This window comes from Vitis vinifera, chromosome 17 (genome assembly GCF_030704535.1).
Source record: "Vitis vinifera cultivar Pinot Noir 40024 chromosome 17, ASM3070453v1".
Classification (NCBI taxonomy): domain Eukaryota; kingdom Viridiplantae; phylum Streptophyta; class Magnoliopsida; order Vitales; family Vitaceae; genus Vitis; species Vitis vinifera.
In genome coordinates, this window is record NC_081821.1 from 11,384,092 (window position 1) to 11,401,599 (window position 17,508).

At 41.0% G+C, this 17,508-nt stretch overlaps 1 protein-coding gene across 1 annotated transcript; it reads left to right on the forward strand.

Annotated features, from left to right (window-relative positions):
* The first annotated feature begins 7,709 nt into the window (after positions 1 to 7,709).
* LOC104882385 (uncharacterized) lies at positions 7,710 to 9,080 on the forward strand. The gene has a single exon (XM_010665532.1). The coding sequence runs from the start codon at positions 7,710 to 7,712 to the stop codon at positions 9,078 to 9,080; it is 1,371 nt and encodes a 456-aa protein (XP_010663834.1).
* The last annotated feature ends 8,428 nt before the right edge of the window (positions 9,081 to 17,508 follow it).

Here is a 17,508-nt window from a genome sequence, read left to right on the forward strand (position 1 = left end):
AACCAAAAAAACAAACACTGTTAGTTTTTTTAAAATAGAAAAAATATTGTATTGATGTCTCTTTGCTTTTTAATGTTTAATAGAAATAAAATATTACAAAAATAAACAATATAATACTTAATACTGTTAAGCATTAAAATTCTATTTAGAATTAAATAAAAAAACAAACATCACTCAACTCAAACTTAATTTAATGTTTTTATCATATTAATAATATATAATAATATTTATTTTATTTTCATATTTTTAAGAAAAAATATTAATTTATATTATTTCTTACATTTTTTTATTTTTTATAGAAAGATATATAATTTTTTGTTATTATTTTGAAATTTTATCATATTTAGTATTTAAATTTTGGCATAAATATATAGAAAAAAAATTTTAAAATATTATGGTTGGATTTTAAATCATACAGCCCAACTAATCCAAGTTTAATCTAATCAACTTGAACTCAACCTAAACTTAGAAAAATGATGTTGCGTTGGCCTTGAGTTGAGTTCGTGTCAATTATTTCTTAATTTGAATTGGGCTTTGGTTAGCCATTAACACGACCAATCCACTCAAATAGCAACTAATAAAAAAAACTCCTCATTTTAATCAAATTTTCTTTGTATATTCTTACCTAATTTCAAGGAATATTCTTTATTTGGATAAGTATATTTCTATAACAAAACCGTACCATAGAACATTTCCTTTTTACTAATAGAAAAAGTTTATAATAAAATATTATTCAAATAAGAAAATGTCAAAAGACTTAAAAATAAATCCAAAAGAAAATTTGAGACACTTTTCAAAAATCTTTGCCTTTGCTCCAATTCCTAAACTTGTAAACATCCTTAACATACATTCCTAAAGATTCTAAATTGTACTCCTTTATAGATTTATGCAACTTTCCATCTTCAACAAAATGAAAAAATAAATAATGTTCTAGCAATGTTTGAACTCATCCTTGAGAAGAACTGCAGTCAATATATCAATTGCATTGTCCTACGTGCATGGATGATGCAATTTTGTATTCTACACCCCTAACTAGTAGGTCTACTAGAAAAAAATAAACAAATAACCCATTATATACCTCTTGGAATTAAGATCTCTAGCATAATCTAAATCAATATATCCAACCAATGACTATAAAAGGATACACCTTTGTCAACTAAGATACTTGAATCATGAGTATATAAAGGGTATCAAAGAATCCATTTTACAGTATTTCAACATTCCTTTCTATAATTCATCATGTAGTTGATAACTACGCTTACTACATATGTAACGTTAGGCTTGGTACAAACCAATAAATACATAAGACAATAAAAACTATTACAATAAGAGACTTTTGACATAAATTCCACCTCAAGTATTTGTACAAGAACAAAAATGAGATGATGACAGTATAAATGTATAATAAGAGGAACATTCACATGTTTGGATTCACTTATGTTTAATCTTTGCAATAACTTACGAAGACACTTCTTTTAAGACATCCACAATTTTCCGAATTTTTTATATCTCTATATAGCTCTGAGATTTTTCATAGTAAATTTTCTACTTAACATATTCACATCATTAAGTACGATTGTAACTTGGAATTGTTTTTATTCAACGATCTTCCCTATTAATGACCTTTTCCCCCTTTCTTTTCCGACTTTCCCAAGAAACCATCTTCTTGGTATTCCCCACCAAATGTTTTATTTTTTTTAATCATAATATGGTAAAATTCTAATAGCATGATCAAACTATAAAAAGAATTTCCCCGTTGTAGACCCCTCCTTGCAAGACCAAGGGGATTATTTTTTATTTTGGCTGCCACCACCCGAGAGAAGTGTGCTTTTCTTTTTTTTGGTAGGATGAGGGGACCCCTTTTCTAAAGAGGGAACAGCTTCATAGACACGGCAAGAGACGTGGGCAGCGATGAGGGTGGTTGCAAGCCCATGCTTGCTGACGTGATGAACAGGAAATGGAGGGCTGGCTTGCTGAAGAAGACACCAACAGAAGAAAAGATGAGAGAAAAGAAAAAGCTGGAAGGAGGAGGGGTGCCTTTGCTGCCACACAGAAGAAACTCTCTGGGTTCATAGGTATGATTTATTTTCTGTTGATCGGTTTGGGCACCAAAAATTACTGATTTGTTTTGCTAAAGGTGTTTATGTGTATGTATGCTCTGTTTAATTTTTCTTTGGCTTCTTGGGCTTCCCCTGCAAACATTTGACGCGTGACTTCATTCACGAACCTGATATGGATAAAAAAAATCATGCTCTTGTCCCATGTTTATGATGTCTGCCCCCAGCTCTATTGACTACCCATGAAATATAGCTAGGTTCACTCTATATTTCCATGCTTTTCTTCCTCTCTTTATCTCTTTGTTTTTGACTGATTGGTGGAGCAATGCCTTCACTAACCAACCTGCTGAGGTTCAGTGAACCAGGTCGTTCATCCACCTCCCATCCTCTCAAAAATCTTCATGCACTTCTCACTTGCACTTACCGAACTTCTTACACCCACTTTCTCTCATTAAACTCCTCATACCCCTCCCACCACTTTGTGATTCATATCTCCATTATCACCAGCCGTCCAATGCTATCAATAATGTCCCCACTCATCTTCATACCCATTTGTTTCACCATCTTGGATTCCCATGCAAGTGGATCCCCATGCACGCGAGCCGTCCCATTCTTCATTTCTTTTTTTGCTGCAAGCACCCCGGGACTGCCGCCACTGCTCCTCACCAACCACCATCACCGCTCCAGCCATGTGGGCACTTGCACCAGCCACCGTGACGGCGACACCTTCCGAATGCCGCCAGACCGCCGCCACGACTTCTCTCTCCATCTTGCCGCCGGTGGTGGGAGCTCCCTTTGAGGATGATATTCGGGTGGAGAAGCAAGCTGGAGGAAGATGAAGTTTTGGGCTTGGGTTTGAGATGGGTTTTTGAGCCCGCCCATGGTAGCTTTGGATTTGGGCTTGCGTTGGAGCACCAAGCCCAAGTTTGTGATCAAGTCAGCCCATTGGGCTTGCCTATAGCATGGATGTGGACTTGAGTTTGGAGCCTAGCCCAAGCTTGTTGATGGGGGGCCTCATGGCTCCCCAAGCTAGCCACCCTCATGGCCCAAGCCCATGTTGAGTTAGCCCATTTGGTTGCCTCAATTCCAAAAAGAAATAAATCTCTCTATACCTCTAATCTTTCAAAAATCCCATGGCTTAATTTATTTTTTTAATAATTAATTCAAATATCATTTTTATCCATTAGAATTATTTATCTCATATTATCTAACTATTTAAAGTCTAAATCTTTCAAAGTAACCACATATTTTAATTTAACTTTTCAATAATTAGTTCAAATATCATTTTTATCCATTAGAATTATTTATCTCATATGCTCTTCTAGTTATTTAAAGTCTAACCCTCTCAAAAATTCCATGTCTTAAATTAATTTCTCCATAATTCGTTTAAATCTTATATTCATCAATTGGAATTATTATCCTATATATTCACCTATCTATCTAGCCTAACCCTTCAAAAATCCCGTAGTTTAATTTAATACTTCAAAATACTTGTTCAAATCATATTTTTATAAATCAAATCATTATCCCTTATTTATTATTTATTCAAAGTCCAAGCTACCAAAAAAATCATCACATGTCTTAATTTAATTCTTCAATAATTCGCTTAAATCTTATTTTCGTCAATTAGAATCCTTAACATATACTTACCTAATTATTCAAAGTCTAACCCTTCAATGTCCCATGTCTTAATTCAATTTTTTTCAATAGTCCATTCAAACCTTATTCGTCTAAATGTTATTTTCATCAATTAGGATTATTATCTCATATTCGTCTATTTATTTAAAACCTAGTTCTTCAAAAATCTCTCATCTTAACTCAATTTTTCGAATCTTAAAAATTCTATAGTTCGTCTAAATTTTATCCTCATCAGTTAGAATCATTATTCCATGTCTATTCAAAGTCCAATCTTCCGAAAACCCCATGCCTTAATTAATACTTTAATCCCAAAAATTCTACTATCCATCTTTATTCGCCTAAATATTATTCTCGTTAATTAGTATTATAATCCTACCTATTTATTCGAAGTCATATCCTTTAAAAATCCAATGCCCTAATTCAAATTCTTAATTAGAAAAATTCTACTATTATTTTTTTACTCGTTAAACATTATTTTTGCTAATTAGTGTCATTACTCCATACTTATTTATTAATTTATTTCGATCATTAAAATTCAATTCTTCAAAAAAACGAACTTCCAAATTTAACCTTGAGACTCAAAAATTCCACCATTCACTTTTATTCACTCAAATATCATCTTTGTTATCATTGTTATAAATTCCACGTTTACTTATTTCTTTCTTCTAAAAATTCTAATAATTAGAGTCCAATTATTCAAAGATCCGACTTTCAAACTTAATTTTAAAAATCCCACTATTCACTATTCATCCGTCCAAATATCGTTTTGATTAATTAATAACATTATTCCATATTTACCTATTTATTTCTCTTAAAAATCTCAATCATTAAAATTCAATTCTTCAAAATTCTAATTTCTAAATTTAGCTATTTGAAACTCCAATTGTCCAATCTCCGAACTTAATTTTCAGTTTCCCATGCTCCAATTCCCATATTTATCCCACTACTTATTATTATCATTATCATTATCATCTTATTCATTATTTCTATAAATTCCGCCTTCGAATGATTTCTAAGATTTCCAATTTTTACGCATCAACTTTCATAATTTCTATTTCTCAAATAACTTACGATTCTGATCTTTTTCAAAATTCAACTCCCAAAGTCTCAATTTTCGCAACTTAATCTTTCTTTAAAATCCCGAACCTTCAAATCGTTTTCAAAATTCCAACCTCTTTCAAATTCAGTTTCTAAAAATTCTCATTCTCACATTCAATCTCTAAAAGTCTAATCTCCAAATAAACTCTAAAACCCCAATTTTCTAGTGATCTTCGAGATTCCAATTTTTCAATTAAATTTCAAAAATCTAATTTCCTCCCGAATAGTTTTAATTCCGCTCTGGCTTTCAAACAATCTTCTGCTCCTATGGACTTTAATAAGCAAGAATGAATCTTCATAATTCCTAAATAATGGAATTTGTGATATTAATTCATGCAAGATTAATCGGGCTTTGGTGGGGGCCCCACATACATGATCTTATGATCTATTGATTGATTTGATTGATTGACTTGGTTATCATACATGATTTATTTATCCTGCTCTCCGTCATGCATGCTATTATTTCTTAATTGTGCACTAACCTCTCTCTTGATAGCGCATGGTGGCTCGTCGCCCAGGTACGCACCTACTTTCACTCTGGTAATTGTCCAAGCATATTTTGATTCTCACGTGTGCATGATTTATTCTGGGTGCTCATTGATCTACTCGTCCACTGCCATGATTGCTTCATTTTATTAGTAGAGACCCATTTTTAGGGACTTAGAAGGGTGCTACGGTTTTTACCGTACCTTCCTGATAAGTAACCTGACCCTCGAACCCGATCCGGTTTTTCACAGACCACCTTTTCCAAACTAAGGAGTCACACTTAGGGTTTTTCTTTCTTATTTTGTTTACCCTTTAAAAATAAAACAAAAATAAGTGGCGACTCTAAGTCATTTTCATAATCAAAATAAAAAAATCAATTTTTCGAAATAAAAAGTGAGTTTCGCCATCGAGCGGGAAACGCATGAGCCGAAATGCGGGGTCCACAAAATGGCGACTCCACTGGGGATACTTTTAGAGGGTCAAGCTTGAACTTAGGATGAAGCAAATGTGGCGTTTGATGAGTCGGTCAGTGGATACCTATCTCTTGATTGCACATTGAGAGTTCCCGATATCATTGGATGCATGATTGGATATTGTACTCATTTAGGACATTGATATGTTGATTATGATGATTGATTGCCTTGATTTGGGCTTCTGATGCTGCGATTCTTTTTGTGCATCATTGCTATATCTATTAGGGACACTGATATGCTAGTTGCATTGATCGATTATCTTGCATTGTTTAGCATAGTGACCCTGATTTTGTCATGTTTGTTTTGATCACTTCACATGCATACACTCGCCATTGTATATCACTCAGCTTGACATGTTGATTATCTGACTTGTATACTATTTTGATCGTCTTTGAGCATGATGTTTTGTATCACTATTCGTCTTGATTGTCGTATTCTCGCTTATCTTGTGTGTACATGAGTGATATATCCTGCTCTGCCTGACTGTATGATCCATGACTGCCCTCCCTCTGCATGATTGCATGCCGCTTGTCTATGTGGGTCTCACTTTTATCCCCTTACTTCCAAATCTCTTGATCTCGGTCATTCCTTTTATCTCGGTTCTCACTATTGCAAGTGTGAGACCTTCTGTGTGCTTGCTCTCTGACCGAGCCAGAGATTAGGAGTAGGGTCTAGCGACGGGCTATATCGATGCACGGGAGCATTCTGGAGGAGAGCGACACTTTGATGTCGATTGGAGTCCGATCATTGAAGGCTTGTATAGCCCCGAGCTAGGTTTCATGGATATTTGTGCGGCTAGTTTGTTTCATTTCCTGTTTTAGCTTCCTAGGATTTTCGGATGCACCCACACCATCACTGTGCACTCTAGTTGACTATTGAGCGTTGAGAGTTTGAGAGGTTTCACCATAGGAAACCCCCTGGGATGTCGAGGTAGTGCATGTGTGGAGGTGATGACCACCTTGCATGGAAGCACCCCGTCTCTTCGGAGGCGTGCAGAGGGTTGCGTACTGCCGGAGGGTATGATCGTTTCTGTTAGGGATCTTTAAAATCCACCCATATCCATTTAAAGCCATCTTCACCTCGTAGGTTGAGCCGTAGATTCTTCGATTAGGACTCCCTCCCTACACGTGGGTGCATCTGAGAGCCTTCAGAGCCTTTGTAGTCACAGTTTGGATTTGTTACTCCTTCCTTTTTTTTAGTCTCCATTTGAGAGTGCTCAGAGATCAGTTTGAGTTTGAGTATCGGTTGGATCACCTTCGTCACGTCACTTTAGTTTGTTCTTGTCACCCGATGAGTTCAGCATGTTTTCTCCCTAGAGTTTTCGTTCTCATTTCTTGGCTTGACGCACCCCTTCACTTTGTTGTCACTTACTCGATACTTTGGGATATGTTCATCGATCATCTTTTTACACTACACACCTATCACGAGCTCGGTACCTCATTCTTTGTTGATCCTTAGTTCGATTTTCGACTCGATGCTCATATTTTCATTATAGAAAGGTGAAAGACACATTTTCATATTCACACTTTTTTTCAGAGAGTTGCCTTGATCACCTTACCATTTTTTCTCTTATGAAGCTCGAGTCAAAATTTGAGTTAAAGATATATGTTTATTGGTGGAGTACTGATCTCGTGATTGTGTGTTTTTCGCACCTCTTTTATCCCAGATTATTGATGGAGATTCTTTGGTCACATTTGTAGCCATCTCGCAGTGGATATCTTTGTGACTCTAGAGTTTTCATCAAACATCCAGATTTCGGATTGCCATCTCAGGACCATGTGCTTACATGTTGTATTGTCGTCTTTTAGAGTTTTATCTCGTGTCCTTCATCCGTTTTATTTGCATTGTATGGAGTCAGTTTAGGAGTCGGTTGAGTTTGGAGTCACATTCTTGGAGGAGAGTTCAAGGACGATTGATCAGAGCAGATTCATATCCGAGTTCAGATAGTTCAGTTGAGATGTCAGATGAGCTAGCTTCCACACTTACTTCCATTCAGGAGTTCATGGCCGGAGTCAGTAGACGCTTGGATCAGTTAGAGAGTTCTTGCCAGGATCCTCATCCGGCTGGCGTGGTCACTGACGAGACGATTCCTCATGCATCTCAAACAGCACAGACTCGTCCACCTGGGGTTTCACTTAGTACTCCATTCCATCTGGCAGACCATTATGAGACCATTCTACCACCTACTGTCACAGTGTCGCCTCCCATGGTTCCTACTATTGGGGATACTCGATTGGCCGAGCAGGAGGCCAAGGTTGAGAGGCTCGATTCCATGATGAGACAGATCAGATTGCAGGACGGAGGTTTGACTTGGGATGACAGAGATGGCATACCGGCGGCTAGCTTGCCCGCCAAGTTCCGCATGCCAGACATTGAGCGCTACAGTGGGATTGGTTGTCCCAAGATCCATTTGAGGCTATACAGCATAGTCATGAGAGCACATGGGACAGATGATGCGCAGTTGGTGGCCCTCTTCCCTATGTCGCTTAGCGGGGCAGCTCAGAGGTGGTTTGCTTCAGTTGAGCCTTCGAGACTTCGCACCTGGGAGGACGTGGCTCGTGAGTTCCTGACTCAGTTCGCTTTCAGTGCCGATATTGATGTATCCAGACGAGAGTTGGAGGCCACTAGACAGAGGCCAGAGGAGTCTATTTCTTCCTTTGTCACTCGTTGGAGGGCAAAGGTAGCTGGTATGGTAGACCGGCCTAAGGAGCAGGATCAGATTGATATGGTTCTTCGGAACCTACAGCCGAGGTTCGCTAGACGTCTGGTAGGCATCCCATTTCAGGATCTTAGGAGTTTGGTTCATGCTGCTTTCAATGTAGAGGAGGCTATGGCTCGAGGATTATGGACAGATACTGCTACTTCCCCTGACAGTAAGGGGAAGAGGCCGATTGGATCATCTACCAGATCTGGAGAGGTTGGTGCTATTAGCTATCGGCACCAGAGGCCCGCGCATCACTCAGCTTATAGGCCTCCTACAGTCAGAGCTCCTTTCTCTCTTCCACAGTGTCAGTATCAGTTGGATTATGCTCAGGAGCCTTACATTGCTCAGACTAGCACGCAGCCGCGACCACCACATCCGAGAGTCGCTGCTCACCCACCGCCTAGACCATATACACAGAGGCCCTCGAGACAGTTCACTCCCTTGGGCATGACCTTGACTAGAGCTTTTGAGAAGCTCAGAGATGCTGGAGTGATTGCTCCTTTGGCGCCGAGGCCTTTGCCTCATCCTATTCCTCCTCATTTCCGTTCACATGAGCACTGCTTGTATCATCAGACCCCGGGGCACGATACTGAGCGTTGTTCAGCACTCCATCATGCGATATAGGATTTGATCGATTCAGGGGTGGTTGACTTGGCTAGGCCAAGTGTGACCACCAATCCCCTTCCTGCACATTCTACACATGCAGTTCCTCCTCCTCCTGGTCTTCAGTAGATTGTTTTGGATGTTGATGGTATTGATGGTCGCATGGTATTTTGGGACACCTCGGGTTGGGGACTTTGTTTCAGTTGACATGGGCGCATCATTTTGCAGCGATTTAGCTCAGAGCGCCTTCCACTTTGATTTATGGCCATCATCAGAGTCGTTCTCGTTCTGTCGGGTCCAGTGTTTATCTCATCAGAGTCGCTTTGTCGAGTCCAGTTTGGTTCAGAGTCGTTGTTTGTAGTTCATGTTGAGAGTCTAGTCTTTTGTAGTCCTCTATCGCTTCACACATGATGTACTCATTTGGTTCATTTAGTGATATGATCTTTTTATTTTAAGTATGTGTTATTCTCTTTTCTAATGGGTATGTTTTGCATATCATGTGTTGATGCATGTTATGCTTTCGATATGATACATATTTTAACTTATACATCATGATCATTTTAGTCTGACCTATCATGGAAGATATTGAGCCTATTGACCTAGGATTAGGAGATCGACTTAGGGAGTTCGAGACTGTGACCCATTTCACCTTCCATTCAGAGCAGTACCATATCCATATCCATACCCTGACTCTATGGACTTGGCGACCTACCCATTTTGAGCCTGACATGACACCACCTCTTGGTACCATTACACGACTTTACTACCCCTGTTCGCCTTATCATGCTACAGTACCATTGTCTTTCCTTTCCATCATTTCCTTGATCTGACTAGGTAGAGTCCGAGATGGTTAGACCCGAGGTGAGCTTTATACGATGATAGATGGATCGTGATGAGAGAGTGGTTTGACTGTTTGGCGATATTGTTGAGATAGAGGGGTTATCATGGAGCATCCAGATGTGAGTCATTACACATGACTTCGGAGAGTCGGGATGATTAGAGATGATGATTTTATGAGATGATGACGAGTTGGATTATGATGATAGAGTGAGGTGATTATCAGAGGACATTGACGGTTATCATAGAGCATCAGTGGGAGCTTTCACACGATTTCAGAGGAGTCGCCATGACTATATTGGATGGATGCCAGTCTTTAGTATTGGCCATGTGAGATCTCGAAAGCATAATGTTCGAGGTTTTGGTCAAAGGATGGGTGGCCATCATTTCATTGAGCCTATTTACTTTATCACCCTCATATATAGAGTTACCCGTTGCTAGCCCTTTGAGCCTCACACGAGCACATAACCTTTTTTTTCATCACTTCATTTACCTATTACACCGGGTTGGGGACCCTATAGTGCTTGCATGCTATGTTTGGATACGTCATGAGTTCTAGACCTGACACACATATTCGGGTCTCATTCCTCACTCTTCATTGTGATATCTTCCACTTGGTCATCATTTCATCACTATTTTTCGATATCACATATCACCACTTGCGATATTCATTCTTTGTCTTTTCTCACATCATTGCTTACTCAACATTATCTTTGTTCCACCTTGAGTGATGGTTTTTCACACGTCACTGCATGGAGGATTGTCACATTCTTTCCTATCATTCACCCCATGGGCAGTGGTTCAGAGATGTTTTTTTGAGAGGTTGTCTTGTTGGTGAGGATTCATGTTACATTCGTATGTGGAGAGGGTTTGATCATTTGGGTATGTATTTTAATGGGAGTTCATTCATTATTGATTAGAGTATGCGCAAAAAAAAAAAAAAAAAAAAAAAAAAATGAAAAGAAAAAAAGAAAAAAAGAAATGAAAAAATATATATATAGCGCATTGTTCATTTTATCGTTCTTCATTGGGCATGTGTATGGGCGTGTCGGGTTGCTTCATTGAGTTCATGTGTTAGAGAGAGTTCTATGAGAGCTTCTTTCTAAGATTCATCTTGATGTATATTTTGGGTGAGAGTATGAGTCATCCATTCGATTTTTGTGAGAGAGACGAGCGACCTTCCTTTAGTATCTCTGGGTCCCTGTTCTATCCATCATTCCATCTATTTCGGATGTGACTACTTTCTATGCTTTGATGCAAGTTGACCATCACTCATTTTTCTATCTCTTTGTTTTCTTGTATCTTTGTTTTGTTCCTCCATTCCATCATAGCTCTTCTGATTTCTTTCTTTTCTCATCCCGCTTGATGTTTGACTTGGGATTGGTACACACACATCATACTTGTTCATTCGATGTGACCATTCATTTATCATCACTTTTCGTGTGGGGACCCCTAGGTCCGGGACTCATGACGTTTTCTACGCATTGCATCTCATGCATGAGGGGTATGGGGATTATATCATTGGGATCTTTGAGCCTAGTTTCCTTTCATTTCTTTCACCCTATTACCTTGGCCTACGTTACGTCCCGAGTCTGAAGACCACCCTGAGGCCATTACTTCACATTGTGTTTGACAGCTCACACGTGGACAATACTCGAGATTAGTCGGAGATTATTCCTTGGAGCATGATGGATGAGGAGTCGAGGTGATGATTTACACTGGGGCATACCCCTCTTATCAGCGATGGATTTTCAGAGGTGATATGATCTACACTGGGGCATACCCCACTCATCGATGACAGTTTCTTTCGGGATGATGTTTTGCACTGAGGCATAGTCGGTTTACTTCTTTCACATTGGATTATAATGGATCAGGGGTTGTTGGATGACCCTACACTGGGGCATAGCCATTTCAGAGAGCTCTTTTATTGGAGATACAGTCACTCTACTCGATGCTCTGCATTGGGACACATTCCACTCATTGATAGTTGATTTTTGAGATGACGTTTTACTTTGAGGCGTGACCCTCTCATCGGTGATGAACTTTGATTTACTTTGGAGCATAGTCACTTCAGATGGTTTATACTAGGGCATAGCCACCTCATTCACATTCATAGAGCCCGGAGATTCTGATTCATATGGATTATGTTGAGATTGATCGATTCGTTGACGTATACTAGGCATGGTTTTCCTTAGCAGTTGTCGACTTGGATGCACTACTTTACACTGGGGCATAGCCATGATGGAGGGTATTCTTCTTTGGAGCATAGCCACCCTATTGGATCCCATACACTAGGGCGTATTCATTTTTTGGAGGGAGATCAGATTGATTCTTTACGTTGGAGCATCTGACGAGTGACGTGGAGATCATTGGATTATTTCATGTTGTCCTTTACACTGGGGCATAGCCACTTGGGTGGATGTTTTGACATCGAGATTTGACTTCCTGTTTGTGATTACTACTTTTCGATGGATTATGGAGCTATTGATACCTCGGGTTTAGTCTTCTCGGCATACTTGGACGATCTCGGATATCTCTCTACCTTTCATTTCATACTCAGACATTTCACCCTTGATACTTTTGTACTTTCTATCTTACCAGAGCCCGATCATCACCTTATTTTATCCTACACATCCCACCGTAGCACATGACTTCACCCTTTTCTCGATTAAGAGGAGATGTAGATCAGTCTTCGATCACCTTGGTTATGTTTTCATACATCTTTTGGACTTTAGGTTCAACATCTTCCATGATGGCAGGGCCTGACAGATTTGTTGACTTATTGTGACGATGCTTTCATTTTGATAGTTGGCATGTTGAGTGTTGATTTGCTTGCTCTTTTCATTTTGAGCACTGATTATCATCATTGTTGTTATTCACCAATTAGTTTTGTTTTGTCAGCATGGTGTCACGATACATGGTCCTGTTTGGCATTACCTATCTGAGATTGGGCATTTTCATTACATGATGGATGAGCATATTTCAAAGTACAGTAGTTTTGAGGCATTTTGCATCTCTGTATGTTCATCATTGCATACTGGGGCATACCCCCGCTCCGAGAGCATTGAACCTTCCACCGGTTTCATTCACTTTTGATCTAGTTGTCGACCCCGAGAGTTGCATACCGGGGCATACCCTCCTTCTCCGAGATCATCGGACCTTTCACAGGCTTCATTATCTTTCGACCTAGTTGTCGATCCTCATGAGTTGTCATACTGGGGCAGATCCCTTCCGGTCGGGTCTGCTGGTATCTTCATCTTAGCATCATTTGGCTTTGGGCCACTTGATCAGATCATTCATCCTATCAATTTCAGTTTAGTTTGAGTCGAGGCTGCACCTATATCGATCGGCCATCTTCCTGTCAGTTTGTGTTTTTCGAGTCAGGACCGCACCTATATTGATCGGTCATTTGTCGTGTCAGTTTGAGTCGGGGCCGCACCTATATCAATCGGCCATCTTCCTATCAGTTTAGTTTGAGTCGGGGCCACACCTATATCGATCGGCCATCTTCCTATCAGTTCAGTTCGAGTCGGGACCGCACCTATATCGATCAGATCATTCATCCTATCAGTTTCAGTTTAGTTTGAGTCGGGGCCGCACCTATATCAATCGGCCATCTTCCTGTCAGTTTGTGTTTTTCGAGTCAGGACCGCACCTATATTGATCGGTCATTTGTTGTGTCAGTTTGAGTCGGGGCCGCACCTATATCAATCGGCCATCTTCCTATCAGTTTAGTTTGAGTCGGGGCCACACCTATATCGATCGGCCATCTCATCTTCATGTCAATTCAGTTTGAGTCGGGACCGCACCTATATCGGTCGGTCATTATCTTGTCAATTAGAGTCCGGGGCCGTACCTATATCGATCGGCCATCTTCATGTCAGTTTAGTTTGAGTCGGGACCGCACCTATATCGATCGGTCATTGTCTTGTTAGTTAGAGTCCGAGGCCGCACCTATATCGATCGACTATCTTCCTATCAGTTCAGTTTGAGTCGGGACCGCACCTATATCGATCGGTCATTGTCTTGTCAGTTAGAGTCCGGGGTCGCACCTATATCGATCGGCCATCTTCATGTCAGTTCAGTTTGAGTCGGGACCGCACCTATATCGATCGGTCATTCGTCGTGTCAGTTTGAGTCGAGGCCGCACCTATATCGATCGACCATCTTCCTATCAGTTCAGTTCGAGTCGGGACCACACTTATATCGATCGACCATCTTCCTATCAGTTCAGTTCGAGTCGGGACCGCACCTATATCGATCGATCATTGTCTTGTCAGTTAGAGTCCGGGGCCGCAACTATATCGATCGGCCATCTTCATGTCAGTTCAGTTTGAGTTGGGACCGCACCTATATCGATCGGTCATTCGTCGTGTCAGTTTGAGTCGAGACCGCACCTATATCGATCGACCATCTTCCTATCAGTTCAGTTCGAGTCGGGACCGCACTTATATCGATCGGTCATTCGTCGTGTCAGTTTGAGTCGAGGCCGCACCTATATCGATTGACCATCTTCCTATCAGTTCAATTCGAGTCGGGACCGCACCTATATCGATCGGTCATTCGTCGTGTCAGTTTGAGTCAGGGCCGCACCTATATCAATCGGCCATCTTCCTATCAGTTTAGTTTGAGTCGGGACCGCCCCTATATCGATCGGTCATTATCATGTCAGTTTGAGTCGGGGCCGCACCTATATCGATCGGTCATCATCCTATCAGTTTGTCTTTGAGTCGGGGTTGCACCTATATCGATCGGCCATCTCACTGTCATGTCAGTTTTCGAGTCAGGACCGCACCTATATCGATCGGCCATCTCCCTGTCATGTCAGTTTTCGAGTCGGGACCGCACCTATATCGATCGGTCATCTCCCTGTCATGTCAGTTTTCGAGTCGGGACCGCACCTATATCGATCGGTCATCATCCTATCAGTTCGCGTTTGAGTCGGGGCCGCACCTATATCGATCGGCCATCTCCCTGTCATGTCAGTTTTCGAGTCGGGACCGCACCTATATCGATCAGTCATCATCCTATCAGTTTGTGTTTGAGTCGGGGCCGCACCTATATCGATCGGCCATCTCCCTGTCATGTCAGTTTTCGAGTCGGGACCGCACCTATATTGATCGGTCATTATCATGTCAGTTTGAGTCGGGGTCGCACCTATATCGATCGGCCATCTCCTTGTCATGTTAGTTCAGTTTCTGGGACCGCACCTATATCGATCGGTCATCATTTTATCAGTTCGAGTTTGAGTCGGGGCCGCACCTATATTGATCGGCCATCTCCTTGTCATGTCAGTTCAATTTCTGGGACCGCACCTATATCGATCGGTCATTTTCATTCCTCGTGTCAGTTCGAGTTCTGTTTGAGTCGGGACCGCACCCATATAGATCGGTCATTCATTCTTCCTATCAGGTCAGTTCGACGTCCAGGTCTTTGTTTCAGTATGCAATTCAGAGTCACATTTCCAGATTTGGCATTTAGAGCCATTGTGCGTACTCATCCAGACATTTTTTTTTTTTTTAGTCACCATGTATCCTCCATTTTGGGCATTTAGAGTCACTTTCCTCACCTGGCTACTCTGGTGCTTATTGCTTATTCATCAGGCTCTTCTAGATTTCCCCTTTCATTACGCATGGCATAGTCCTTTGAGATCACGAGACGTATTTTTGTTATGTTGTTGGGCACCCTACACCTAGTCTTCTCATGTAGTCCACATAGGGCAGTCTCCTTTAGAAGCGTTTTATCCGTACTCTAGAGTGATTCGACCGTTACTCATCTTTGACATCGATCTTTGAGTCACTTTTGGAGACGTCTTAGAGGGAGCCTGAATCCTTAGTGTGGCTTCAGGGTCATTTTGAGACATCCTTTTCTTTTAGGATTAGAGCCTTTATGTTCGTCTATTGACCTGAGTAGGTCCGTGTTTCATTGGGTGTCCTTTTGGGGGTTTCCTTTGTTCTTCGATAGAGCTCATTTCATCACACTCATTACTCACACTTGTATTTCACTCTAGTGTTCACATTCCTTACGCTCATGAGCTTTACCGAAGAGGGGCATATTTGTAGACCCCTCCTTGCAAGACCAAAGGGATTATTTTTTATTTTGGCTGCCACCACCCGAGAGAAGTGTGCTTTTCTTTTTTTTGGTAGGATGGGGGGACCCTTTTTCTAAAGAGGGAACATCTTCATAGACACGGCAAGAGACGTGGGCAACGATGAGGGTGGTTGCAAGCCCATGCTTGCTGACGTGATGAACAAGAAATGGAGGGCTGGCTTGCTGAAGAAGACACCAACAGAAGAAAAAAGGAGAGAAAAGAAAAAGCTGGAAGGAGGAGGGGTGTCTTTGCTGCCACACAGAAGAAACTCTCTGGGTTCATAGGTATGATTTATTTTCTGTTGATCGGTTTGGGCACCAAAAATTACTGATTTGTTTTGCTAAAGGTGCTTATGTGTATGTATGCTCTGTTTAATTTTTCTTTGGCTTCTTGGGCTTCCCCTACAAACATTTGACGCGTGACTTCATTCACGAACCTGATATGGATAAAAAAAATCATGCTCTTGTCCCATGTTTATGATGCCTGCCCCCAGCTCTATTGACTACCCATGAAATATAGCTAGGTTCACTCTATATTTCCATGCTTTTCTTCCTCTCTTTATCTCTTTGTTTTTGACTGATTGGTGGAGCAATGCCTTCACTAACCAACCTGCTGAGGTTCAGTGAACCAGGTCGTTCATCCACCTCCCATCCTCTCAAAAATCTTCATGCACTTCTCACTTGCACTTACCGAACTTCTTACACCCACTTTCTCTCATTAAACTCCTCATACCCCTCCCACCACTTTGTGATTCATATCTCCATTATCACCAACCGTCCAATGCTATCAATAATGTCCCCACTCATCTTCATACCCATTTGTTTCACCATCTTGGATTCCCATGCAAGTGGATCCCCATGCACGCGAGCCGCCCCATCCTTCATTTCTTTTTTTGCTGCAAGCACCCCGGGACTGCCGCCACTGCTCCTCACCAGCCGCCATCACCGCTCCAGCCATGTGGGCACTTGCACCAGCCACCGTGACGACGGCACCTTCCGAATGCCGCCGGACCGCCGCCACGACTTCTCTCTCCATCTTGCCGCCGGTGGTGGGAGCTCCCTTTGAGGATGATATTCGGGTGGAGAAGCAAGATGGAGGAAGATGAAGTTTTGGGCTTGGGTTTGAGATGGGTTTTTGAGCCCGCCCATGGTAGCTTTGGATTTGGGCTTGGGTTGGAGCTCCAAACCCAAGTTTGTGATCAAGTCAGCCCATTGGGCTTGCCCATAGCATGGATGTGGACTTGAGTTTGGAGCCTAGCCCAAGCTTGTTAATGGGGGGCCTCATGGCTCCCCAAGCTAGCCACCCTCATGGCCCAAGCCCATGTTGAGCTAGCCCATTTGGTTGCCTCAATTCCAAAAAAAAATAAATCTCTCTATACCTCTAATCTTTCAAAAATCCCATGGCTTAATTTATTTTTTTAATAATTAATTCAAATATCATTTTTATCCATTAGAATTATTTATCTCATATTATCTAACTATTTAAAATCTAAATCTTTCAAAGTAACCACATATTTTAATT